Source organism: Pelodiscus sinensis, chromosome 2, assembly GCF_049634645.1.
Source record: "Pelodiscus sinensis isolate JC-2024 chromosome 2, ASM4963464v1, whole genome shotgun sequence".
In the NCBI taxonomy this organism is placed as follows: domain Eukaryota; kingdom Metazoa; phylum Chordata; order Testudines; family Trionychidae; genus Pelodiscus; species Pelodiscus sinensis.
The window spans coordinates 2,258,658-2,286,084 of record NC_134712.1 but is presented as its reverse complement, the minus strand read 5'-3'; the positions used below and the strand labels follow the sequence as shown (position 1 = coordinate 2,286,084).

The 27,427-nt window shown below is 53.7% G+C and overlaps 1 protein-coding gene across 1 annotated transcript; it reads left to right on the top strand.

The window, feature by feature from the left end:
* The first annotated feature begins 1,918 nt into the window (after positions 1-1,918).
* Positions 1,919-24,160, top strand: LOC102458553 (ubiquitin carboxyl-terminal hydrolase CYLD-like). Its single transcript, XM_075919989.1, has 15 exons — positions 1,919-2,061; positions 3,290-3,784; positions 4,579-4,860; positions 5,087-5,162; positions 6,376-6,584; positions 8,428-8,581; positions 11,310-11,442; positions 14,244-14,354; positions 15,435-15,526; positions 16,842-16,908; positions 18,087-18,219; positions 18,482-18,590; positions 18,787-18,905; positions 19,400-19,619; positions 20,808-24,160. The coding sequence occupies exons 2-15, from the start codon at positions 3,308-3,310 to the stop codon at positions 20,990-20,992; spliced, it is 2,367 nt and encodes a 788-aa protein (XP_075776104.1). The 5' UTR covers positions 1,919-2,061; positions 3,290-3,307; the 3' UTR covers positions 20,993-24,160.
* Positions 24,161-27,427: the final 3,267 nt, after the last annotated feature.

Below are 27,427 nucleotides of genomic sequence, written 5' to 3'. Positions count from 1 at the left end.
CCACCCTTTCCCTCCTCTGTAAGGAAAAGGGGCAGCTGCCGGAGCTCGCGCATGCCAGGGCTCCAGGTTCATCCCAGGCCGGCAGACTGAAAGGTCCCTCGGCCCCTCTGGGGCTTTAATTAGCAAGCTGCTTAGGCTCCTCTTCCAAGTCGATAATGAGCAAGCCCCAGGGCCAAGCCCCGGAGAAGTGGAACAGGAGAGGAACAGAGGTGAAGGAGAGAGGAAAGGGCTGCAGTGAGAAAGATTCACCCGTCTGGCTCCATCCCCTGCTCTCACCGCTCGGAACTTACATCGTCCATGGGTGACCCAGCCCACTTGTCTAAGACCCTCCAGGAAACACTGGTCAGCTCCACTCAGCCAGCCCCTGGCCTGGCCTGGCATAAGCTCAGGCTGCTGATGTGACCCTGCAAACCTGGGGTGGGCGGATTCTGTTTGCAGGGCCATGCTGGCGGGTTGCGCGTTTGTTTCATAAGCCGCTGCAGGGCTGCCACTGAAGGAACCAGTGGCATGGGCAAGGGGCTGGCTGAATGCACACACCTGGGGCCAGCCCTGAGCAGCGAGCAGTGCTGGGGGGCAAAGAGGGCAATTGCCTGGGGCCCAGGTGAATTAAAAGGGCCTGGGGGCCCTGGCCTCTGCCACCAGCAGCACAGCAGAGCTAAGGCAGGCTTCCTGCCCACCCTTGCTCCATGCTGCTTCTGGAAGGGGCTGGAACTGTGCCTGCAGCCACAGGGGTCTCTGCACACTGCCATGGCTCTGAGCACTGACACCACCGCTCCCATTGGCTGGGAACTGCAGCCATTGGGAGCTGCAGGGGTGATGCCAGTGGGCAGCGGCATGCAAGACCACTCTGCCCCCCCCCCCCCACCACCACCACCTGGGAGCCACTGCTAGAAGGATGTGCTGGTTGCTTTCAGGAGCTGCTTGAAGTAAGCATAGACCCCCTAACCTCCTCCTGCATCCACTCCCACACTCAAACTCCCTCCCAGATACTGCATCCTATGCCCCCTCCTACACTCCAGCCCTCCACCCCAGCCTGGGGAAAGTGAGGGTGGAGGAGAACGAGCAACAGAGGGAGAGAGGGTGAAGTGGGGGGACAGGCCTCAGAGAAGGGGTGAGACAGGGACTGCAAAAGCACAGCCAGCAGCTTGCCAGGCACCAGCCAGCTCAGACGTAGCACTGCCCGAATGTCAGGCGGATTGTGTCTGTGCGAGTACGGCTTGTGCATGAGTGGTGGCCCATTGGCTGTCCTGCCCTGGGGTCTAGAATTGCTGTCAGCAGGCCTGCGGGCTAGGGACGAGTGAGTGAACGTGAGCGAGGACAGACATGCCAAAGAGAAGCTGAGAGTGAAAGAAGGAGGAAAGAGGGAGAAACAACTGGTGCCGGGGGGAGAGGGAAAAGAAAAGACAATATGAGAGCAAGGAGCAGAACTCTTCGTCCCCCCACCCAGTCCAGCTGCCCTACACCCCCGGAAGCTAACCCCTCCCTCCACCAGGACAAGTGTCCCAGCTGGGAATCCCCCAGGCAGGGAAGCGCCACGCACAACCTATTCCCTTTGCAGCGGGACAGCCACCAGGCCTGGGGAAGGTGTGCACCTGCCACTCAGGTGCAGGAATCCTCTTGTGGCACCTGGATGCTGGGGAATGGCTGGAGTGTCGGCCCCCAGGCTGCATGGCCCTGGAGCATGGGCCAGGCATGGAGGGGTGCTCCCACCTAGTCCCTCCCAGGAAGGTGGGAGACTCCCCCTCAGCAGCAGCAGTGGAGGGACTATGACACACAGCAGGTCCCGCTCCCCGGCTCCGCCTGCTTCGTCCCTTCGCCTCCCGCCCGCTTCTCATAGGACAGCCGCTTGGCAGCGCCCCGCCCCTTCAACCCGATTGGGCCGCTCGGTTCTGCCCGGCGCTCTGTGCGCCCGGCACCACAGGGGGCGCTGCGCGGGGGGGAGCGGCCGCCGCTCTGCCCGGCGGCCCCCGGACTCTATGGTCCCCCCCCCCCGGACCCGGAAGCGCCTCCGCTGAGGGAGGCCCCGGCTCGCTCCGCCAAGGACCCGCGCCCGGGCGGGAGGTGAGAGGGGCGGGGGCGGGGCTCCGGCCTGGCCCCCAAGGGCCCCTGCTCCCCCCCCGCGGGGCCCCTCCCCCCAAGGGACCCCCCTCCCCCCCTCAGGGACCCCCCACACCCGCCCTCCCCCCGAGGGACCCCCCACCTGGGCCCCCTCCCCCCCCAAGAGACCCCCCCCTCAGGGACCCCGCCCCCCCGGGCCCTCTCCCCCCGCCCTCCCCCCAAGGGACCCCCCCATCCCCAGGGACCCCCCCCCACCTGGGCCCCCTCCCCCCAAGAGACCCCCCTCCCCCTCAGGGACCCCTCACACCTGGGCCCCCCCCCACCCGCCCTCCCCCGCAAGGGACCCCCCCCATCCGGGCCCCCTCCCCCTCAGGGGCCCCCCCACCTGGGCCCCCTCTCCCCCCAAGAGACCCCCCTCCCCCTCAGGGGCCCCCCCACCTGGGCCCCCTCCCCCCCCAAGACACCCCCCTTCCCCTCAGGGACCCCCCCACCTGGGCGCCCTCCCCCCCAAGAGACCCCCCCTCTCCCTCCCGGGCCCCCCCACCTGGGCCCCCTCCCCCCCAAGAGACCCCCCCCTCCTCCTCAGGGACCTCCCCCACCTGGGCCCCCTCCTTCTGCCCCCCCCTGCAAGGGACCCTCCCCTCCCCCTCAGGGACCCCTCCCACCTGGGCCCCCTCCCCCCCAAGAGACCCCCCTCCGCCTCAGGGACCTCCCCCACCTGGGCCCCCTCCTCCTGCCCCCCCCCGCAAGGGACCCTCCCCTCCCCTCAGGGACCCCTCACACCTGGGCCTCCCCACAAGAGACCCCCACTTCCCCTCCGGGAGCCCCTGCCCCTTTCCTCAGAGACACTTCCCCCTCAGGGTCATCTTCTGCCCCCCCCTTCCCCAAGTGCCCCCCCACTCCAGGTGGTTGTTCCCCTTTCCGGTTGCCTGTCTCCCCTGGGTTTGCGATCTCTCCCTGGCAGGCCTGGCCTCTCCTTGTGTGAATGCTGCCATAAAACATAATGAATAATAATCACCTGCTTTGTACAGAAAACAACGCGTGGGCCTGTAGCCCCTTAGAGACTAACTGAAATAGAAATCGCACCATGTGCTTTCGTGGGCACAGCCCGCTTCCTCAGATGAGAGTGGAGAAGAAAGGGGGAACCTCACCAAAAGAAGGGAGAGGGGAAGGAAAGAAAACTGTCACTTGTAGTGCTAGTGCTAACTGTTGTGATTCTCTAACTTCTCAGGGCAGTGTGGAAACGAAGATGACTACAGCCGTTGTGCCAAGCAGCCCTCTGCCTTCACTAGAGGACAGACACATGTATTACATCTTGACAGATGATTTTCCCTATGGCAGCAAGCTCTTTCAAGCTGGGAGCATGTGCTTCCTCAAAGAGAAGACTTACCTGCACAGCATTGCCTGTGTCGGGACTTCCACTCAGTACTTGAGGGTCACCATGCTGGATGACAATTCCATAGTCACTATCAAAGCAGAAATTCTTCATCCCCTGCCTGAGGAGGAAGCTGTTTTCCTTCTGGCCATTAACACCCTCAGTGAGCGCTTGAACTGTTTCCTGGACAGGCATAGCCTTGAAGAAGCAGTGAAGGCTACAGTGGGCCAGCAAGTGACAGTGGATCTCAACCAGCAACTGTTCACTGGTACCATTCGCTACATTGGGAAGATCAGCAAGAACTCTTCATCTTCCCCACACAGCCCATCCTACTTCGGGGTGGAATTGCAGGTAAGGTGATTCAAGGGAAGGAAGGCTCATTTCTCTCTCTGCCCGCCGCCCCCTATTAATTTTAACTAGGCCCAGCATCTCAGTCCAACAGAAAGAGGACTTGTTGAAAGGAGTGGACTTGCATTGCCTCTTGGCTCACATTTTATACTCAAACCTCTGTTTGAGGAAGGCAAATCTTGTTTCCTGGAAGCTTCATTGTAAAATGGGGATCAGTCTGTGTTCTGATCCATTATATAACAGCTCTGGTGTTCCTACTGGGTTTGGTGGGTACCACACTTTGGGCATGAGATCATGTCATTGTGCCAAGGGTCAGGTGGCATCCCTCTGACTTGTCCCTACCCAGAGGGTGCATCTAGACTGGCAAGATTTTGCGCAAAAGCAGGTGCTTTTGCGCAAAAAGTTGCCAGCTGTCTACACTGGCCGCTTGAATTTGAGCAAGAGCACTGACTTTGTAATGTACAAAATCAGTGCTTCTTGCGCAAATACTTTCATGCTCCCGCTCAGGGATAAGCCCTCTTGCACAAGAATACTTGCGCAAGAGGACCAGTGTAGACAGGCACCTTAATTTTTTGCGCAAGAAAGCCCGATGGTTAAAATGGCCATCGGAGCTTTCTTGCGCAAAAGCGCATCTAGATTGGCATGGATGCTTTTGTGCAAAAGCATCCTTGCCAATCTAGACGCTCTTTTGCGGAAATACTTTTAATGGAAAAACTTTTCCCTTAACAGTATTTCCGCAAAATCATGCCAGTCTAGACGCAGCCAGTATGTAATGTGCTTTTCTGTTGGTTTTGCAGGGTGGTGGTGAAGGCAGAGGCCACTGCGATGGCACCTATAATGGCTCTGAGTATTTCAAATGTAAGCAGAACCATGGGCTCTTTCTGCCGGTTAACAAAATCAAGTTTATCCCAGTGCTGGACTGTGACTCAATGAAAGAGGAACCGCAACCAGATGTGGATGAGATTGTTCCTGTAAAAGTGGGGGACACAGTTGGCTTCTACCTGGATGAGGTCTTCAGGCAAGGAGTTGCTATGGATGTGCACAAGGAGGGAACCCAGTGGTTTGTTAAAGTTTGTCCGGTAAGAGGAGCTTGCCCTTCATTTCTTCTTGTTGTCCTTGCAGCCTGCTTGGTGGTAGGTGCCTTATCAATGTGCAAAATCAGTTCCCACATAGGTGGTGGTGGTGTAAGATTGTATGTCGTGTCTAGGGCAATCAAAACCATTGGTTCCTCATTCCATCCCACCACACCCCACCACTTACAGATCCTTTAGCTGGCATAACCCTCTATTGCATCGTCACTTATAGGAAGAAGAAGGAACAACAGATGTTTTCAGAGAAATCCCTATGGATTCTGTTGTGAAGGAAGGGCTGCTCTCCTCAGGTAAAGCAGCACATAAATACAGCCACCCTACACACTTAGAACCCAGTGATTGGGACATGTTCATGTTTGGTTTTTCTTTTTCTTTCACCTTGTTCTCTGCAGTGTGGCTGACAAGTCTGAAACGCAACAGAAGAGTTTGTTCCATTTGTAAAAGGATTAGAGGGCTAAAGAAAATGCCCTACAGTGAGAGACTTAGAGCTTAGTATATTTAGCTTATTGAAAAGCAGTCTGAGAGGTGAACTGATTACAGGGTATAAAAATCTTCCTGGGGAGAAAATACAGAGTACTGCAATTCTTTTTGTCTATTAGAAGGAGGCAGAACAGGAGCCAGTGTCTGGAAGTTAAAGCCAGACAAATTCAAATGAGAAATGAGACACTGATTATTAACAGTGAGGAGATTAACCATTAGAACAAACCACCTAAAAGAAGCAGTGAATTCCCCAGCGAGCAGTATAAAGAGGCTTTAGTCTGACTGAGAATCAGTCCCCTACGTTTCCTGACTCTTCTGAGAATGGCCGTATGGGGTCAGACCAATGGTGCGTCTAGCCAGCACCCTATCTCAAATGGTGATCAGTACCACAGTTTGAAGGGGAGTGTACAGACCAGGACAATTTTGGACTGATCCACCTCTGTCTTCTCTTCTCTGTTTCTGATAGTGAGAGGTGTAGGGTAGCCCTAAGCATGAGGTTGCATCCCTGTCCATTTAGCTAACAGCCATTGATGGACCGATAAGTACACAGGAACGGCCATAGTGGGACAGACCAAAGGTCCCTCCAGCCCATTATCCTGTTTTCTGACAGTAACCAATGTCAGGTGGCCCAGAGGGAGAGAACAAAGGAATCCTGAAGTGATCCCTTCCTCAGCTTCTGGCAAACTGGCTAGGGACACACCTTAGGCATCTCTTTTCTAAGCTGAGCAGCCCCAATCTCTTTAGTATTTCCTCCCAGAGCAGCCATTCCGTAGCTTTGACCATCTTTATTACCCTTCTCTGCACCTCTTCCTGTTCCACTGTATCCTTTCAATGTGCCGTAGCCTCATCATATTCATTCTGTGAGCTTAAATCCACCTCTGAGAAGCACAGAGATGTCAGGTTGTGTGGTTATTAGGAATACAATGCTGCCAAATATTTGGTAACACTTACTCTAATGAACAAAGATTGAATTTCTGCCCCAGCTCTTTCCCATGCATTATTACGTGTTGTGTGCATTTTCAGAATTCGAGCCAGACATGGCTCCGGGATCTCTGAGACAAATAAAGCGAGAGAGAAGCGAGAGTGGTGAGGATTTGGAAAGTGGAAAACATTCCCTGGATGTGAACTCCGTGGTACAGATCACCTTGGACAAAGGGAATTCGGTCACTGGAATCATCCGCTGGTTGGGATACCTGCCCAACATTAAGCACAGAATGGCCGGGGTTGAATTAGTAAGTAGCAAAATAATTGTGTGTGTTCTCTAAGGGCACTAGGATCAGAACTGGCGTGTCATTTGGTGTTCATGGGCCTGTCTGTCTCACATCAGTAGGTGGAGCACTAACTCTTCATATTGCTTAATAAGAGTTAGGGCTGACTAAGCTAACCTCTCTTTCTGGGATCGTGGATGGGTTTCTGTAGACACTGGTGCACAAACTTCCCTTAACAGAGGGAGAGTGGTATATAGATGAGAGCATGGAACTTCTGAGTTCTGTTCCTAGCCCTTCTATTGGTGTTGTAATCTGCCGCGGCTGCATGGTGTTCTCTCCTCTCTTTTTCCCCATCGGTAAATGGATTCCTTCTCACCCGTCTGTGAAGTGTTATGAGGCTTCATTACCTGTTTGCAAAGTGCTTTGGGATCCTTGGACAGGAGCTGCCGTTATTATTGGGATTTGGATTCATGAAGTTCATTCAGTGCTGGCAAGAGGTTAATGGTTCTAAAACCTAACTAAACTACGGGTTGGACCTCCCCTGTCCAGCACCCTTGAGACCTGACTGGTCCTGAACAAGGGGATTTGCCACACGAGGGGAGGTCCTTCCCAACGTGGCCCATGCTTCCCCCGGCTAGGACTCCAGCCGAGCCCCACTGCTGCCTGCCTGGCTGTGGCTCCCCAGGCTGGAGCTCCATGGCTCCACAGCTGCTGGGGCAGCAGGGGCTCCGTGGCTGCCAGGGCTCCGTGGCTGCCAGGGCTGAGGCTCTGTGGCTGTCAGGGCTCTGTGGCTGCCAGGGCTCTGCATCCGCTGCCGGCTCCTACTACCAGCCGGAAGCAGGGGCCAGAACTCCCTGCTGCACTGCCCGCCCCCCCTCAACACAGGGCTCCTGGCTGAGTCGTGCCCCTCCCTGCTGCCCTGTAGCCTGACCTCCTTATACCTGGACTCTGTGGTTCAGGAACATCCATGGTCCTGCTGGACCACAGATGTTGCCGGACCAGAGAGTACAACCTGTACATGAACAAGCGGGTCAAAATAAGCACAGAATTCTGTGTAGTGGTCAGGTCATGAAATCCCATCCTGGCATCCACCCTGGTGCAGCTGTCAGAAGTGCAGTTCTGACTGTGATTTATTCAATAGTGTGTCTGGTCACATGTAGAATTTCAGCTGATCGTGCCTCCTTATGGTGCGATTGTTCCTGTTACCCTTTTTCCACAGCTGTGCTCACAACTGAATCTATTTGCAGAACCTTACAAACAATTGAATGAAGCCGCAGATCCCTTAGAAATCCTAGATACAGTTTGTCCAGGCGTCTGCAGGCTGTGGGTTGAAAACCAGTGTTGTATGGCAGTGGGTCTCACTCAACAGTACATTGAATCCCCCAGGAGTGCGAGATCTTTTCGGAGAACACCAACTCATCTAGAGATTTGCCCACTTTCACAACAAGCTACATAAAATAGCGCTAGCAAAGTCAGTACAAACTACAATTTTGTACTGACAGTGACTTGTTTTACTGTTCTAGATACTACACACTGAAGTGTAAGTACAATATTTACATTCCAATTGATTTATAATTATGGTAAAAATGAGAGAGTCCGCCATCTTTCAGTACTAGTGTGCTCTGACGTGCGTTACTGATTTTGTCAGCAGTAGTTGGTGTACACAAGACAAATCAGACTCCAGAAGGGGGACAATAATCTGGAAAGGTTGAGAGTCTATGGTAATGAAAACCTTTCACTGATCTCTTAGACCTAGTCTGTAGACCCCCAGGGTCTCTGGACCACAGGTTGAAAACCACTGATCTAACTCACTCCTAGAGGGCCTGACGTGGAACTGCTTGTGGATGGATTTCTGCCCTTTTCACAGGATCAAGAGAAGGGGATCACAGATGGCGAATGGCAAGGTATGCGCTACTTTCACTGCCCCCCTAAGCGTGGCCTTTTTGTGAAGCTGCAGTCATGCCAGCCTGACATGCGCTTCCAGAGTGTGAGCATCACCCCCCTGGACGCCAGCACTTCCGGTGAGTTCCCTTAAAAGCTGCCAAAAAGCTAGGACAGGAGGTTCACATGTGAGGAGTCATCTTGGCCAGTCTGTGTGTTGTGGACCAGCATTTTGCCCTCCCTTTTTCGCCAAGAAAAATTCTTTGGAACATAATTAAATCTACTGCACTTTATATTCCCCAGCCTGTCCCCATTGGAGCGGACTCGGGGGTTAATTTTTTTCTGTCCCCTTGTTTCTCATTCTCCCTCTTCCTTTCATTGTCCATTTCCAAGCTATTCATGTAGCGCCAGGGGACAGAGGGTTGGTTCTCCTGGCTTCTACTCTGATATTTGCCACTGGCTTGCTGTGACTTTAGGCAAGTTGCTTAAACTCTCTCTCTTGTCGAACTTGTGCAAAGTTCTGCATTGTGGGCGTGTTACTTGCCAACCACACAGGAATGTCCTCAGGCTAACCCAGTTGAGATCCTGCAGCTTTATTGTCACCTTGCCACTTGCACTACGTGCTAGCTCCGCCCTTCAGGACGTTACGTGTGCCATAGTGGGCTAGTTACGGGCCAGCTGGAATGGTAGGATGTCCACAGTGGCATGGAGCAGAGGGTGTAGAGCTTCAGGACAGAGCTGTAGACTCCTCACAATAATTGCCCCTGAGCCTCCTGCAGCTTCCCTGTACCTGTGGAGGCAGGGCAGGAAAGTACAGATCCCACTACAGTGGCATTTTTGCTGCTTTTCTGAGCTAGTGCACTGTTCCTTCCCTCCCCTGGTGTAGTCAGACCAGCTACTCCATAGCACGCCCAAGCTGGCAGCAATATGGCAAATGGACATTCATATACCAACTTGGGCTTTCAGCACCAGCCCTGGGAATCCCTGTAGCTGGTTGTAGGGATGTGAAAGTGTAAATGGTTGGCCGATGAGCCTGGGCTCATCAGTTAGCCTTCACGGTTGTGCCCAGGCCCTCCTGCTCCCCACGCAGCTGCCTCTGTATCAGAGGCAGCCACGCAGGGGTAGGTATAAGCCAGTGCTTGTGGGGATCCCGCTTTTAAGCCAGCTCCCACCTGTCCCCTTCCCCTCACTTCTGCTGCTGTCTCTGTTACAGAGGCAGTGGGGGGAGGTGGCTCTGTGGGAGCCGGTACATGCAGGGAGCCAGCTTAAAAGCCGGCTCTGGACACCCACCAGCTCCTGGAGCCCCACCTCTCCTTGGTGAAAAATTCAGCAGTTACATGTTTCCCCAACTAAACACTTTTTTTTTTTTTAATAATGGAGATTATTCCCCCAGAACTGGAAGGGACCTTGCAAGGTCATGAGTCCAGTCCCCTGCCTTCACAGCAGGACCAAATACCATCCCTGACAAATTTTTGCCCCAATTCCCTAAATGGCCTCCGCAAGGATTGAACTCACAACCCTGGGTTTAGCAGGCCAATACTCAAACCACTAAGCTATCCCTCAGTGGCTGATACATCCCTAGCTGGCTGGTAGCAATGTGAATGGCTAACCAGTGAACATCACCTTTACTGGGTGATACTTACTGGTTACAGTTAACCAGCAGAGGCTGGAGCAGTCCCCTGCTCACCAAAAGGCAGGGGGTTGCTCCGGCCCTGCTGGGCCTGCCACAGCTCGGGGTGCCAGGGCCTGGCTGGAGCAGCCCTGCCCATCCCTCTTTGATGGGTTAAAGCTGTTGGACGCTTCCAATGCAGACGCATTTTCTAGAAGTGCTTTTCATAGAGATTCCATTGTCTCAAGCTTACAGTCAACACCATATCAGGAAGTTAGCGCTCTCCGCGGTGAGCCCTTTCAGCTGACATGAGGATAGCAGTGGCGGGTGAGGATGGCTGGGAATGTGTGGTGGCTAAAAAAATCTAGCAGCTGAATGAGTGATCAGGAGAAGTACAGAGGTTCCCTCTCATGCAGAGGTTATGGGTCTGTGCTCTTGCAACAGATTATAGTGGGTAAGAATGTCAAACAGTCCAGTCCCCATTAGGAATGTCAGCATGTAGATGGCTACACAATTAGCCGATAAGCCTGGGCTTATTGGTTAATCTTGTCGACTACACATATTCCACCCCCCACCTTGCTGCCTCTGTATCAGAGGCAGCAAGGGGGAGTGGGAGCCCCGGTGCCCATAAGGAGCTGGCTTAAAAGCAGGCTCTCAATGAGCACTGGATCTGCCTCCCCTTGCACTTCTGCTTCTGATAGAGAGGCAGCAGCACAGAGAGTGATGGGGGCAGGCTGGCACTGATGCGCACGTGGAGCCAGCTTTCAAGCTGAGATCCCCTACAGACAGGGGCTGCTGCCATCCCACACTGCTGCCTCTGTATCAGAGGCAGAAGCGCGGGGCAACAGGCCGGAGCTGGTCTGCGTGGGGAGCTGGTTTTTAAGCTGGCTTCCCTCGTGGACTGGCTCCACCTGCCACCCTGCACTGCTGCCTCTGATAGAGTGGCAGCAGTGCAGGGTGGCAGGAGACTCCCCGGGAGTGGGGTTGGAGCACCCTGGATGCCCACCCCGCCTCCAGGGACTATTGAATAGTCGTGTAACCGCTAAGATTGCATGCGGTTACACAACTATTAGGTTACACAATATCTATCCTCTCTAGTCCCCATCCCAGAGAGGTTCCTGTCTAAAGGCATGAGTGGGTGTAGTATAGAACAGTGCATTGTGACCTTTATAGGTGGGTTAGGCCTACAGGAAAGGCCAGGAGGGCAAAACTGTGTAAGAGAAGGCTAGAAGTGGCAGCTTCTGTTCTTTCTGTTGCAGGTGAGATAGATGGTCCTCAGGTTCTGGCTAATTCTCCTCTCGAGAATGGCGCAGCTGTGCAAGTTTTACAAGGGCGGATGAGAGGAATTCAAGGCCACTGCAACTCCTGCTACATGGATGCTGCCCTTTTCAGGTAGGAGGCACTTCTCTCCTCTTTACCCACAGGCACCATCTCCCTCTGTTAAGTGATGGCCATAATTCAGGGGTGATGTTCCTAATTGAGCTCACCAGGAGCGTAGGGGTTACATGTAATGTGCACAAAGGAGAGTAGAATGCAATTGCTCTTTAATATAGAGATGCAGCTTACAGTTGACAGGTCCCTCCTGCATAATCTGAACAAGAGAGTTCTTCGATGGTAAGCACGCGCCATGTGTTCAATGAACAACCGTAGGTCGTCCCACTAGACTAAATTGCTGGTCTCTTGCCCAGTATATCATCTCACGTAACGGCCAGAAACTGGTATGTCAGAGAAACCTTCAGGAATGCACCTAGCTGAGGGCGGAATGCTGTGTGTGGGAGAAAAAGATCCTTTGGTGACCCCCAAGACTAGTCAGTTTTAGCCCTGTAGACAGATTTGATTCACACCCTGCCTCGCTACAAATGTTCCTAAATTAGTCAAGCCACAGGATTTCACTTAGCCACAATTCATGGAAAACTTTCTCATTTCACGCTGCCTACGTTCATGCATTCTGTCTCTCGGTCCCTTGCTTTAAAAATGAATGGTAGCTTAGGTACCAATGATCGCGACTGGGTCCCATTTCTAGTGTCCAAGCAGAATAATATTCAGGCCAGTTACATATATGTGTGTTTGTTTGTGTGGTGCTTTAAAAAGGCAGATTTCACAAAGCGGGAAACAGGAACGAGCCTGTATGTTTTGGGGGTAAAAAAAAAATGATGCAAACACATCACTTGATGATGTGACACCCTTTCCATTCCACGATTATTTTGGGAGGGTGTTAAACAGCAGCTGCTGAAGTTGGACATTTTTAAATTAGAGTGTCCAGATAATTTGTACCCAAGAGTTTTAAAGAACTAGCTGAGGAGCTTGCTGGACTGTTAATGTTAATTTTCAATAAGTCTTGGAACACTGAGGAAGTTCCAGGAGACAAAGAAAGCTAATGTGCCGGTGTTTTAAAAGGGTAAAGGATGGTTCGGTTAATTATAGTCCTCTCATCCTGCCTGGGATCAGTGTCAGACTAACAGAGCAGCCCGTACAGGACTCAATTCACAAAGAATTAAAGGAGGGTAACATAATTAATGTCAATCAACATGGGTTTATAGAAAGTAGATGATGTCAAACTAACTTGGTATCTTTTTTGATGAGGTAACAAGTTCAGTTGATAAAGATAATAATGTTGATGTAGCAGACTTCTCTAAGGCAACTGAATTGGTATTGCAAGGCATTTTCATTAAAAAACTAGAACAAAATAAAATGAACGTGGCACACATCTGAAAATCCAGCTGACTGATAGGTCTGAAACTGTATTTGTAAATGGGGAGTCATCCCTATGTGGATGTTTCATGTGGGCTCCCGAGGGATCGGTTCTTGGCCTTACACTATTGAACATTATTATCAATCTGGAAGAAAATGTAGAATCATCCCTGGTAAAGTTTGCCGATGGCACAAAAATTGCAGGGAGTGGTAAATAACAGAGAGCAGGTCACGGCTAGCGAATGGCATTGTTTGGTAAACTGAGCATAAGCAGACAATAGGCATTGTGATAGGCTGGATGTAAATCTATACGTCAAAGTATGCAGGCTGGACTCAGAGCACGGAGGGTTGTACCCTGGGGAGCAGGACTCTGAAAGAGATTTGAGATTGTGGTAAATAATCAGCCAAACATGAGCTCCCAGTGCGATGCTATGGACAAACCGGCTGTGATCCCTGGGTGCCTGAGCAGGGAATTTATTTTGCCTCTGGTGCAGCTGCTGCTGAAATATTGCATCCAGTTCTGGTGTTCAAGTTCAAGAAAGACGTTGCTAAATTGGAGATGGCTTAAAGAGAGGAGCCGAGAGACTGATTAAAGGCAAATATGCCTTATAGTGATAGACGGCTGGAGCTCCATCTATTTAGCTTAACTAAGAGCATGATGAGGGTGACTTGATCGGTCTATAAGCACATACCTGAGGAACAAATACTTGGTAATGGGCTCTTCAGTCTAGCAGAAAACGGTTTAACATGAAACCAGTGGCTGGAAGTTGACACTAGACAAATCAGAGGTGTGACTTTTTAACAGCGAGGGTAAGTAACCGCTGTATTGGAACAATATTCCAAGGGTCATGGCGGATTCTCTATCGCTGGCAGCTTTTAAATCAAAATTGGATTTTTTTCAAAAGATATGTTGTAGGAATTATTTTGGGGAAGTTCTATGACCTATGTTATTGATAGGCTTGGAAGGACTTGATATTTTCGGTGAATGTTGGTAAACATCCATTTCACCGCACACCCCAACAAAAAACATTTCATTAATAATTGAAAAGAGTGCACTTGAGAATTGACTGGAGTTTGATTTACTTACTGTGTATATTTTGCCATGTGATATTGATAATTTATGTTTTAATGGTTAGAACTTTAACTTTAGCTTTAACTTCTTGAATCTTGACTTCTACTGTCACTACTTAATTGTCTGTAATTAGTTACTTCCTGCAGCTGTAAAGTTGATAAAAAATCTATTTAGCAATTTTTATTTTTATTTGTCAATATTATAAAAAAATGAAAACCAAATTCTGCCAAGCTTCACTATAGAGGAGGACAGATTAGGTGTTGCCTTCTGGTCTTGGATCTGTGACTTGATAAATCTCTCTCTTTCTCTGTCCATATTATGCTTTGTATTGTTTAAACCAAACCCCAACTGCATTATTACCGGATTCCACTGTCTGCTGTTAGTTGTTGCTGCAAATCCAGCTGAGTTACCAAGCGCTGTCTCCTCACAGCCTTTTCTCCTGCACCTCTGTGCTGGACTCCATGCTCTTCAAGCCGTCCCTACCACCCAGTGGGCACGTCCAGAAGATCCTCCGGGATGAGATCGTGAATCCCCTCCGACGGTGAGTACCGTGGGAAAGACCACTGGAAGCCAGCAAGTCTCTTTTCTGGAATCTCCATGCTGCTGTCACCTCCTTCCAGTGGGAATTGGGTCTCTTGCGGCTCAGATGCTACTGAGACCAGATGTACCCTGGAGATTCACATCTCTTGGCCGTCTCTAAAGTTCTTCCTGCTCTTCCTTCCTACTCGGATTAGCCCAGTGACCGCCGAGAGTAGATTTCCTTTGCTAACTATGCACTGGGACAGATGTACAGAACGGAGCCAGCGGTGGAGATGGTAATGTCCCCTTTCAGAAGCGTGGTGGAACGGGCCTTTACAATGGGTTTTTTAGCCCGCTGGCCTCATGGCCTCAGTAGGTGGCGCTAAATCTCCCACTAGAATTCAATCCCGGGAATGCCGCAAAGCCCCTGGCAGGAGAAGGCTGCTTATGGTTCTTTGTTGGTCCTTCCAGAGGACTTGGGAGTAGTGTTAACGAGCCGATCCTACTCCCTGGCCAGAAGACTCGTGGCTGAAGGTGAGAGGGTTACAGAAGGGATCCCAGGGGCTCAGAGGTCTCAGTGGAGAAGTTGCAGGAGAGGGGAAGAAATTGATAATAAAAGGCTGGGTCTAGGGACAAGCCCTGCAGTGTCACATGAAGGACTCTGCTTTCATCTGTGGCCCTGATTTCTTGCTCCTGAGGCTGGGAGTGCTGCTGATAAGGGGGCAAAGTCTCCAGGGAGCAAGTAATCCAAGTTGCTTATCAGCTGCCTCATAGAAATACTGGCTCCAACGGGTCACCCGTGGTCTGCCAGCCTGCACGACTGGTGACTGAGCCAGGGCCTTGCAGTGGGTATTGAGCATCCATTGGCCTTCATCAATGATATTTATCGACCCCCTTCCCTCCCCAGTGCTTTGGGGAGAGGAGTGTTGTTCGTTCAGCGCTGCTTGTGGTTGGGTGCTCACTTCTTGCCCTTCGGGGGGGTGCATCTTTGATTAGGATTTTGGAAGGTGGGCTCCAGGCATCACCTGCTGTATTTTCTGCCACTGAGATGTAAGTCTGCCGCTGCACAGATTGCTCATCACCACCTTCCCCTCATTCCCAGGAATGGCTTTGTTGCCGCTAGTAGTGTGATGCACCTGCGGGAGCAGCTGACGGAGAAGGGCCAGTGTTCAAGCTTTACTACGTCTGAGAAAGGTGATGTGTTCTCTGCTGGCCTCTTGCCTCCATATGGTCTGCTTATCCTCTGCTTCCCCCAGCCAGGCAGCCCTCCGGCTCGCTACTGTCTGCCCCCAGAGCACGCGTTCTGCAGCCTGGAGAATTCCTCACACGTCTTAGATTTGGCCATGCAGGACAGTTCCCTGGGTATGAGGCAAAAAGACTGCGATTGCTAGGTCCCTGGCTGCCAGCCTCAGAAGAAACCACCACCAACGCAGAATTTGCCCAAGGCTGGTTTCTGTCTGACCCATCCATTTGTATTTGCTGTCGAGTTCAGCATTGTTCGTCTGAGAAGGGGTGTTAACCATGTTGTCTCTGCCAGACTCCACAATCTCCTCATTACATTTAGCTCACCGAAATTCCTCTGCAGATTCACATGGATACTGGAGTCTGCATATATTCGTCTTAATTGTTATGTGCGTTTGAACATAGAGAGACATTCCCATCCAGGGCTAGAGAAGTGATACTTCACCTGCCTTACGAGGCAGCTACCACTTAAGTTGATCTCACTGCCGTGGCTCAGGGATGGGGAAAAGCCACACCCCCCAAGCGTCGCGAGTTCCAGCCACCTCAACACTGTCCGCACCGGTGCTTTGTTGGCAGAAGAGCAGCGACCTGCCACAGCGAGATTTGTAAGTGCTTTGAGAAGTGCAGCTAAAAGGGACGGCAGCATGCCACAGGGTTATTGAAACACCCAGATGCTAGCATCATGGCTGCATAAATATGAAAAAGTAGAAATGACACTAAATCTTCTGGTCTCGTGTCCTGTTGTTCACTGACCAGTGTTTTTGTTTCCTCTTTCTGATACGTTCTTGTATCTTGAGCCCAAACTTTTGCTTTGTTCCTGCCGTTTCCAGCCTCGTCCCTGATTTCAGTGTCGGTTAATGCATTTGGTGCTGGTAATCAACACCCTGGAGATCTTCCTCTCCAGGCTGCTTGAGCCCAGATGAATGGAATAAACATACCTGAAAAGCAAAAATATGATTTCCTCTCCATATAGCTAAAAAAATCATTCAGCACAGTAGGGGTTAAGAGCCTGTCCTTGTACCAAGCTTCTCCTTTCCCCTCTCTCTGTGAAAAGTTGTCCGTGTTTCAGTGGCCAATGATCGTAGGACTTTTGAGCTATGGAAATAACCAAATGTGTTCAGCTCCTAATTGGATCTGTGCCCTGCCTGGAGAAGCTCGGTGTGTCAGCCCGTAGCTGACAGTGCTTTACCCCTTCTGGCTGAGATGGGACAAAGTGTGCTGGGTATGGGGGGGCCGGATCTGAGGTGTGATTTCCTTGCACTTACAGACCCTGAGGAGTTTCTCAACCTCATCATGCATCACATCCTGGGAATAGAGCCACTACTGAAACTGCAGTGAGTTGCTGTCTCTGGGGGTTCTTGCTAACGCAGGGACAGTGTTGCCTGCACTTGAGATTGGGGCGGGAAGGAGCTGACTTGGGTCGTTAGATGACGCCTGGCTGGAGAGGAGCAGTGAATTTCCCTTGTGCGTGAAGGAGATGGAGACGTGTGTCTGCTTTGTGCCCAGCTATTCCCTGCTGTGCTCCTGAATCCCAGCCTGCCCACCATGTTGTGGTCCTATCCCAGGAGGGATTGTACTTGGCAGATGTTTATAACCCCACTCCCAGGTGTGCTGTCTTCAGAGGGTGGGGAAGTGCATAGTGTCGTCCCTGGATAGGACAGTGATGGCACGGGAGATGCAGGCCTGGTCATCCTAGTCTGCAGTAGGTTGGTCTGGGAAATGGTATCTCAGAGATCTGAAGAGTCTGTTGTTTCCACGCAGCTAAGCTAGCTGAGGGCCTACAGCTCCCAAGCAGGAAATCGATGGAGTTTGCTCCCAGAAGCCCTGTTTTGGGGGGACAGGCGACTCGCTTAGTGTGAGGACTCTGAAGGAAACCAGAACTAGCTGCACTTTTCAGGAGAATAGACTGGGGTCGCCGGCTTTCTGGGCTCCCCGTGGAGGGATGTGGAGTGGCTTGTATCATGGGGCAACTTGGAAAAGCAGAGATACAGAGAAACCTCTCTCGCTCCACTCCAACCCTCCGGCTAGGAGGCCCTTCTGAAGCAGCCATGCTGGGACAGCACAGGGCAACACAAGGACCCTAGAGGGTCTTTCACGTATAAGTTGCCTTGTGAATGCAGCAAGCTTTGCTGTGCAGTGTCCCGGGTTGCTGGATCTCAGAACAGGCGCTCAGAACTCAGCGACAGGGATTCTGCAGTCACGCTACGACGTGACAGGCCGAAGAGACGATCCGCGTGTCTTCGTTTTTAAAATCAAGGGGAAAGCGTGTCTGGCCCACTCCTCCCAGAGCAGCAGAATGCGACTGGGAATGAAACTGTCGGTATCTGTCACCCGTCCGTGCTGGGTATTTCTCCGTAGAAGATAGAGCAGGGACCCCTGTGTGCCAGGTTGGAGGCTGTCCTAGAACATGCGCACTGTGTCCCGTGAGCACACCATGACCATGGCACCAGGGGGTTCCTGGATAGTGCAGAGAGGCAGCCCCAGTGCCCTGACTCTGGACTGTTGCTCCCAGGTCCGGAGGCCAGAAGGAGCAGGAGTGTTACTATTACCAGATATTCATAGACAAGCAAGAGGATCTGGTGGTGCCCAACGTGCAGCAGTTAGTGGAACATTCCTTCCTGTCTTCCAGTCTCAAGCTAGTGGAGGTGAGTGCCCGTCGTCCAGGCCTGCCTTGGTTCCCTGCCCCCCTCGGCCGCGTGCACACGACTTGTTAGAACCGTTTACTCCCCTCTCCGCTCCAAGGCTGCCTAGTGGATGTGAGCCTAGGCTCCCGGTGCAGCAGAGCCCCCCAGAACACTGCGGATCCTGGGGCACGCTATGGAGAACGTGCCCTCCCCCGGGAGGAGATTGTGTGGGCAGGGCAAGGAGTTTGCTCCCTTGTTTGGTGACTTGCTTCTCTTCTCCCAGATCCCCTCCTGTTTCATTATCCAAATGCCCCGGTTCGGGAAGGAATATAAAATGTTCAGCAAAATCATTCCCTCCTTGGAGCTGGACATCACGGACCTGCTGCTCGACAGTAAGTTCCTGGGCGGTGGTGAGCGCATGGCTGCCTTGCACGGGAGCGCTGACACGGGGGGGAAGGCTGGCCTAGCTAGATTGTCGGTGGCGTGGTAGGGGTGGGACTGGGGTGTGATTGCTGCTCCCTGGCATGGCCGGCGCAGGGGCCAGTGCGCACTGAGGCCCTGGGATAAAAGCGTGTGTTCCCCCTTCAGGCCCCCGGGAGTGCTTTGTGTGCGGGGACATCGCCACCCAGGAGTGCTCCGAGTGCTTCAGAGACGCGGTGTTTGCCGACATGGGGATGAAGCAGTACTGCAACTCCTGCTGCAGACAGGTAGCCAGCTGACGGATCGCCCCCCACTCCTCGACAGCAGCTGTCAGACTGAAACCTCTGAGCTTCCCCTGCAGCTGGTCAGGTGGGAGGCCAGACCAGATCAGCGCTCAGGGTAGTTACGGCTTGGTGATGTGCTTGCACACACGCGGCCCCTCTTGCATATGGGCCGCTCTGCTTCACCAGGCTGGGCCACTGAGTCTCTGCAGGCTGTGAGGGAAGAGCCCTCCTGCTCCCTGCTGCACACTCACTTCTCCTTGGAGGCCCCCGTCCAAGCGCAGCCCAGGAGCGGCAAGCCTGGGGTGTTTGCTCCCCGCCGGAGAACACGGCCTGCTGCGGGTCCGGAGAGCGGTAAAACTGGCACCGGGTAGCAGTCTCCTGGCCCGTGGCAAAGCCCCAGCTGAGGAGTTGAGTGGAAAGCAGGTGACCTCGCTGCCCGCCTGTCCCCAGACACTGCCGCTTCCCCTGTGTTGTCACGCCGTGTTGTCTGTCCCCAGGTTCATTCTCACTACCGGCGCAAAACGCACAGGCCGACAACGCTGCACGTCCCTGAAGCGTTTCAGGTCAGGAGCCAGATGGGCAGCCCACGCATCCCGCGGGAGAGGATGGAGCTCTTTGCAGTGCTCTGCATAGAGACCAGTCACTATGTCTCCTTCGTGAAGTACGGGCCGGAGAAAGAGAACTGGATGTTCTTCGACAGCATGGCTGACAGGCACGGTGAGGGGGGGCGCTGCTCGGGGGGAGGCTGGCCGGCCGGCCCTTTCCACCCAGACAACCCCAGGCAGGAATTGCAGTCCCAGCGCAGAACCGACAGGAGTAAATTCTCCACAGATCTGGAACCAGGGGGCCTGTGTGTCTGGACTCCTTTGGGTCTGCGTGCTGGGAAGCAGGCCAAGGTGCCTCTCCGTTAGTGTGTAAAACTGCTCCCTCCACAGCAGTGCAAATGCACCTGCCGTTTTACAGGGAGTTTAGCCCTGGGGAACCGGGCTGGCTCGGCAGCTCTGGGGAACAGATACTAGCCAGGCTGCCCCCCACCACTGCCCACCAGCGTGCTTCAAACCGCAACTCAAAGGACTTCTCTGGGTGCAAGGCCAGCTCAGGCAGGGCCCGGTTAGTTCCTGATCTCTCTGCTGACACTAACACGGGGCCCAGTTAATGCCACTCGCTCTAGTGTTCTTTTGTGCCATTGTGATGGCGTGTTGGGGGGGGCCCAAGCCTGCACCTCTGTCCGCAGCCAGGTGTGACTCAGCCAGCAGGTAGACTAGAAGGTTTATTGGTTCACAGGGACACTGCGTAGCATAGGATCGATGTTAGCACAGGTACCCAGAGCAGACAGTTACTCCTCTCGGGGGAAGGGCTCCTGGGCCCTTCACCCCGCTTTCCTGCTCTAAGTCTCAGCACTCATCCTAGCCCAGATGGGACTGACTCACCCTCACTGCCACTGGGCACTGGCCCCAGGCAGCCCCGTCTCCTACATGGTCCTGCTTCCAGGCCCAAGGTGTTATCTGCTGTCACCTGGTCCTCAGGGCGTCAGAGACTGAACATACTTCCCCAGGGAGTCACGCCCAGCCTCCCCCTCCTCATGCAGACAGTGCTGCAGGGCCTGGGGAGACTGAGGTGCACGCGCACACACAGAGAGTGAGCGCCTCACTACAGAGCAGCACAGGACAGTAGGATCACACATAACCCCACAAGACAAATAGCGAATGCAACACCAGAGTGAGCACAGGACTACAAAAGTAGATAGCACCCCCCACTACGTCACAGCCAGCACCCCCCACTACGTCACAGCCAGCACCCCCCACTACGTCACAGCCAGCACCCCCCACTACGTCACAGCCAGCAACACTTGGCTCCTGGGAATTGAAATTTAGGCTCATGCTTCTCTCTCTCTCTCATATTCAGGTGATGAGAATGGCTATAACATTCCCATCGTCAAGCTGTGCCCTGAAGTTGCCAAATACCTGCAGTTGCCAGGGGCAGCGCTGGCAATGGAGCAGCCCCGGGACATGGAAGGCGTGGCCAAGCGCCTCTTCTGTGACGCCTACATGTACATGTACCAGAGCAAGAAAATGTCACTTTACAAATGACACCAGCCTGGCGGGGAGAGACCTTGCTATCCGCAAGCAGAGCTGAGACTCACTGGAAATGGGGGCATGGCTCAGACCAGTCGGTAGCTGCCAGCTGTTGCTAATTGAGAAAAGCCAGCCAGAGTCCGGGTCAAATGACCTTTCAGCTTTGCCTCTGCTAACCTCTTCCAAAGTCTGCTATCAGGCTGTCGATAAGAGCAGCCTTCGGTGGCTGGCTTTACCCGAGCAACAGTGCGAATCCAGACTCTGAACTGCTGTTCGCACTTTTACGTATGTTGAGTGAGGGAACTTCACCTTCACCCCATTCCTCCGCCCACACCCTGGATTTCTGTCCTTCTTTCCTGTCCACAGTTACAGGCCCACCAGAACCCCTCCAGCCTTCTGCTCTCCCAGTGAACGCTTCCCCAAAGGTTAGGAATCAAGCAGCCCGAGTCAAGGCGTGGGCCGTGACGCTCAGGTTTTCAACAAAGCACAAGCGATCTGCACTAGCCTTCTGGGTGACATTTCAGTTCACGGGCTTCCTGCCTGTAAACGCAAAAGTGCCTCATAGATGATCAGGAGCCAAACATCTCAGGAAGGAAATTTTGTTCACATCTGCACTGAAGTCTGTGGTATGGGCTGTGATCCTGAAGTCTCAGTAACTGGGGCTATACCGAGCAGCCCAGTCCTTTGGACGCAGACCTGCCCTCATTTATAACTCTCTCGTGTGCCTTTACTTCCCCAGTTCAGCACCAGTGTCTCTGACACGCTGCTTAACTTCAGTAGCACGTTTTGTTGGAAGTCCCCTCTGGTTAGCCATGACATTTGGCTCGAGACTTGAAACAGCAACACAAAGCTTCAAGCTGCACTTTGAACAAAAATGTAATTTTAAGAACAAAACTAGGGAAGAAACAGTCGAAACCAGCATAGGAATGTCTTCTCCCAGAGGCTGCATGACTGCTCGGCGCATGCGGCTTTTAACGGTAGCTCGTTATTTTAAAACTCATTGTTCTGATTTCCTGAGGTACATTGTGGAACAGCAGTTACCCAGCAAACCTCCCAGAAAAGATGCTTTTTAAACTTGAACATGTTCAGCTTTTCCGTCCAGCACTGGACCAAAGGTTAGGGTCCATCTCGGGGGAGTCACTGGCTTTTAACTTTTTTTTAAAACAGCAAAGCTAATGCTTGCAAATTTGGTGCTGAGCCTGCAGCATAGTGTGTGGTCTCCTCATGCTGGTAGGAGCCCACTAAGAGAACCAGTAGTATGGAGCAGATTGCCCGTACTTCACCCCACCGAAGTCCACATGGACAACTTGTCGAGAAGCTGAAGGCAGTGCCCTGGCTGGGCGTAGAGCCGGTAGCTGATCACAGCTGCTCTCTTTCTTACCTGCAATGCGGAGCTGCGACTCGCAGCATGTAACACTGCGCTGCTGTGACTAATCTGTCGCTCAGGGGACAACATTGTGTTGTCGTGATGGGCTGCCCCTTTCCAGCAGAGATGAAGGAAGTCGTGGTTCATAGCACCATTGGTTGCTTGGGGCCCGGGGTTTGGCCATTGTGTTAACCAGTGCAGTGTTAAACATCGGTGTTAGCTCATAACAGCCTGTTACTGTTTGACATGCATTGCGCTCTTTCCACGGGAGGGCCCCTTTCAGCTGTTGGGCAAATTATCCCCAGAATGAACTTTAGATTTGCCAAAAGGCCTTGAGGACAAGAGCAAAACTGTTAACAGGCACAGAAACCAAAGTTACAGCTGTGCTGGTGGCAGAGAGAAGGCAGGAAACGCAGGCGGCGAATGTCGCTTCTTAGATGTCACCCTGGATTTTGAAGGTTTTGCCCTGAGGAACTGATCCCGACTGGTGCTGAGCACCGGTAACTCCCATCGCCCAGGGGCTTGTGGACACACTGCCCCTCTCGACATCGCCCTGCTGTATATATGTTAGCGCCCGTGTCTGCACCAGGCCTGGGCGTGAAGCTTTTGCAGGTTCTAAGGTAACAGTAGCAGTGTATGGCACGTGGGCTGCAGGAAGGCAGGAGGTTTGAAAGCCTCCAGCAGACACCAGCCCAAAATAGCTACCTCCCCTAGAGCTGGCTTCTGTTAACGTATCAGATCCCTGTTCTCCAGGTGCCCTTTGCTTCTCTTGCCTCTTCGTTGGGCGTCTGAACCCCACGTTCTTCCATTCTTCCACTCCCTGCTCCATCACGGCTTCTGCCTGGGGAAATCAGGAGAGCTTTGGGCCATAGGCCTCCCTTGGCAATAACGGGGTTCTTCTCTAATAGAAACTGACCTGCTGCTCTTGCCTTGACTAATGCCCTGTTAGCTACAGGGCAGTAGAAATCTCTGTCTCCGTTGTCTTGGCTGTTCAGGCCTCAGTTGGATTTCTCCATAAGAGGCCCCCTGACAGCTCTGGTCTCCTCTCAGGTACATCGTGGGCCAGGGTTCTGTGTCTCAAAGGCCCATCCTGGGGCTCCGGAAGGGGTGTGTCAGTTTTTCTGGGCTTTGCAATGTAAACATTGACTCTCACATTGATGGCTTTTACTGTCCATGTGTATAGGATTTGTTTCTCTTTGTATTTCTAAGCACAAGACACTTCTCATAGGAAAAAAATGTTTAAAAAGTGCCTTATTGACATGACCTCGCTCTGCACGGCACACAGAACAAGCCATGCTTTCTAAGCTGATGCAGGCCGCCTCCTGCAGCTCTGTAGTTTCTGTTGGTTATGCACACCGCAAAAACACCAAAGCAACTTTCAGCACTTTCGAAAGGAAGGTCTGATCAGGACAATAAGTGGGGTGCACAAATCCAGTCAGATTTCCCTGCATCCATCTTGCATTAGAGCACCCAGCACTACAGTGCAGTATCCTCACATCTCAAGGTGGAAAGGTTTCAAAGCCAGATTAAGTGCCAGCCATTCATTTTTGCCTAAAGGTGCTGCTGGCTTATAACATGGAAAATGCAGCCAGACTCCTGGTTCAGACAGACCTCACCTGGTGCTAACAGCAGTCACTCAGTAGTGATTGCTGAGCCAGTAAGGAATTCTGTGCCGGAGATTTCCTTTGTAGTGTGGGTCATGTTTTCTGTCCTGTTTGAACCTCTGTTTTACAGGCTTGTTGCTGTTCATGATTGATGCCTTTGTCTCGTTGTATTGGTTTCTGCAGCTTTGCCTTAAATTGATTTGGGGAAGAGAATTCTTGGTCTGATTCTTCAGGCAGTGCAGTGAGTTATACCGGTTCAATTTGAGTATGTCTACAAATAGAGCAGTTGGCCTGAGGGCTGGGGTGTCTGTCATTGAGCTGTTTTCTTAAGGCAGCTTTCTCCCCTAGTGGTGAGAGCACAGCTTTGGAACTTTGTCCCTCACCCCCTTCTAGTGCATTTGGGGGATTCAGGAAATCAGACTCAAACTAAGTGCATGCAGCTGAGGCCAGGAGCATGTGTGTCAGACTCCCCCAGCTAACGGCCACCCTGGCCTCTGAATAACCCTTTAGCGAGCCGGCTGCATTAAGGGTTTGGCGGGGTCAGGGATTGGGAAGCAGGAGATGGATGGGCAGGGCAGGAGGGCTGAGAGGGAGTAGAAGACTGATGGGCTGGGTGAGAGACGAGAATGTGAGCAGGCAGGAGACTGAGGGGGCAGGGTGGAGAACCCGTTCTCAAAAGGCTGAGCTCTCCCCCCATGTGCAGAGCCACATGCATGGTCATGCACCTGGTGCTTGAACAGCCCGGAGAGCGCTGGCCGGTGAGTCTCTGGGGTAGGAAGATTCCCTTGATAGTTCAGGTTCCTGCTCTGCAGGGAGGGTAGTGCCTTTGCTTCTCAGACCCCTCGCTCCCTCTGCAGGGCGGTCCAATCCCAGGCAGTTGGGCTCCAGCCGTGGTTAGTGCTAGGATGGCACTGGACTTGGTTGCTGCTTCTCTCATACGTTACAGTCTGAGCCTGGATCTCATGCTGCAGCAGCCTCTGGGGCCTCTTTCATGCCACCCTACCCACAGCGTCCACACAGCCCCTGCTGGAACCCTTGTCTTGCCTCCAGCTTTCCCCTAGCTCCCTTCCAGAAGCTGTCTTGGTGGGTCTTCAGCCCTGCTGCTGGGTCCACCAGGGCCTATGAGGCCCATCCCCTACAGGGATCTTGGCATGGCTATTGGCCCAATACGAGCCTAGCTCCTCTTCTGTGTTAGAGAAGAATGCGGCGACTCAGAAGTGGATGGGGTAAACGGAGCTGCTTTATTGCCCACTGTTATAAGTTCCCCCCATGGGGTTCAAGTCCCCCCTGTGACGGCGCGTTGGGGGTCCCCCGTCTCCTGCACCCCGAAATGGCACAAACAGACTCCACCAGCCAGTGGAATTGAGGGTGGTTTATTGCTCCTCCAGGATACAGCACAGCACAGATGTAATCTGGTTACAGGAAGTGGGGCTAAGAGGCCTCAGTGCTCCCCTTGAGATAGGGGAGTCCCAGCCCCCCTCCCCAGCTCCTTCTCCCCTGCTTTCCAGACAGGAACTAACGAACTCTCTTCCAGCCCTGCCCCCCAGCCAGGGCAGCATTCCACCTTCCTTTGTTCCTCTCCATGGGGGGTGTCTGGCCACTGGTTTGCATAGTGACTCATCCTGTTTTGCTGGGTCGTGGTACCCACGGCAGCCAGTGGGGGTTACCCCAGAGCCAGCAGCATAGAAACCAGCCAGGTACCCCCACTACGTCACACCCCCCATTCCACCGAGGATGACCGAACAGATCCATGGAGAGGGACCAACGCTGCAGACTGGCCTATGGGCCTCCCTCTTGAATAGCAGCTCCCAGGTGGGTTGAGAGTGCTGGCACAAATTACACCCCTCGGTGAGCAGAGTTATGGGCAGAACAGCTCGGGCAGGACCCATCTCCCTTTGTAGCTTCAGAATGAGAATTGGAGCCTGGTTTCTGGGATGGCGACGCCTGTTTCTAGGCGCTCCTCCAGACGGCAGAGCTGAGCTAGAGAGTCTGCACCATTGGATACGATTTGTGCCGAATGGAAATCAGGGCCCACATCCTGCCTGGCACAGGAGGCAGCTCCTGCCACTAGAGCGGGCAGTGGGTCAGAATGGAAAGGTTCCGCTTGTAACTCCAACCAGCTGCCCAGTCCCTCCAGCCCTGCCCTCTGGATGTAGGCCTTGTGCCTGGCATCCTCTGCCCATGGGGCTCAGTGTCCTCTGGGCCCGGCCGTCTGCCCCACAGGGTCCTGCCTGGGTGGGCTGCCCTGTGCATTTCAAACACCGGGCTTTGCAGGGGTTTATTTCTGTGCCATTCAACAGTTCTCTTTCGGTAGGACCTACAGAAAAGTGGCTGCATTCCCCAGGTGCAGCAGCAGCTCATTCCCCAGCAGCAGTGGCAATGAGGGGAGGTCTGTGCCTGCACCCGCCTTTGACCCTGTCCTTGTGCTGAGTTAGAGGGGAAAAGGGGGCAGGGGCCAGCTTACTGAATGGGCCCGTGCCATGGACACAGGCTTACTCTGCCCATTCAGCCAGGAGAGGGGGCTTTTTAACTAGCCCCCCACACCACCTGGGCCCTTCCGTAAAAATGTCAAATGTCCTAGGTCTGCTACCGCTCCTTGGGGGGGGGGGTACAGGAGTTTTGCTTCAGAGAGAGGCAGGGGGGGCAAAAGGAGTGGGCAGGGGAGAGCCTGCGCCACCGCAACCCTGGGAACCCCGAGACCGGGGAGGCCTCCACCCCCACCCCCCCCCCCGCGGAGGGGAGACCAACCCTGATGACCCCTGGAGGGATCCACATGAGGATTCCCTCCCAACTGCTTGGGCCCCGCACCCGCCTCCCGCCCCGTCCGCAGAGCAGGGGACCCGCCAGCAGCAGGGAGCGTCTCATCCGCTCCATCCCCTCCAGGGGCCACTGCACGTCCCCCGCCAGCCGGGCCAGTGTGAACGCGGTCGGGGCGGCAGGCCAGGGACTGGTTGCCCGGGGGCACGGACAATGCACCGCGCTGTGGCGGGGCCTGTCGGGGGGACTCGCGGATCTCCCCGCACGTGTGTGCGCTGCCGAGCCCGGCCCTGCACCGCACCCCGCCCGGAGCTGGCGGTCGAGGCGTTGCCAACTTTCGGCCCCTGGAGACGCTGGGGGTGTCCCGGGTGCCCAGCTCTGGGCTGTGGCTTGGGAATGGCCCGAGGCGGGGGCAAGGGACGAGCCGCGGGACAGGCTGTTCGCCTGGGACTCAGCCCCCCCCCCCATTACCCGGACACCGGGGGGAGCGGCCGAGGTCAGGGCGCGGGACAGTGACACGGGCTGGGCTGGCGGGGGGGGGGGGGGGCGGTCTAACCCGTGTCCGCTCCGCACCTGCGCTGGGTGAGCAGCCGCCACCCCGCACCCAGCTCGGCCCGGGACACGCGCTGGCAGCAGGGGCTGGAGCGGAACACGCGGGGCTCCAGGAGCTGTAGGAACCCGCAGCCCGGGCCCCGCAGACGGAGCAGCGAGCTCAGGGCGGGC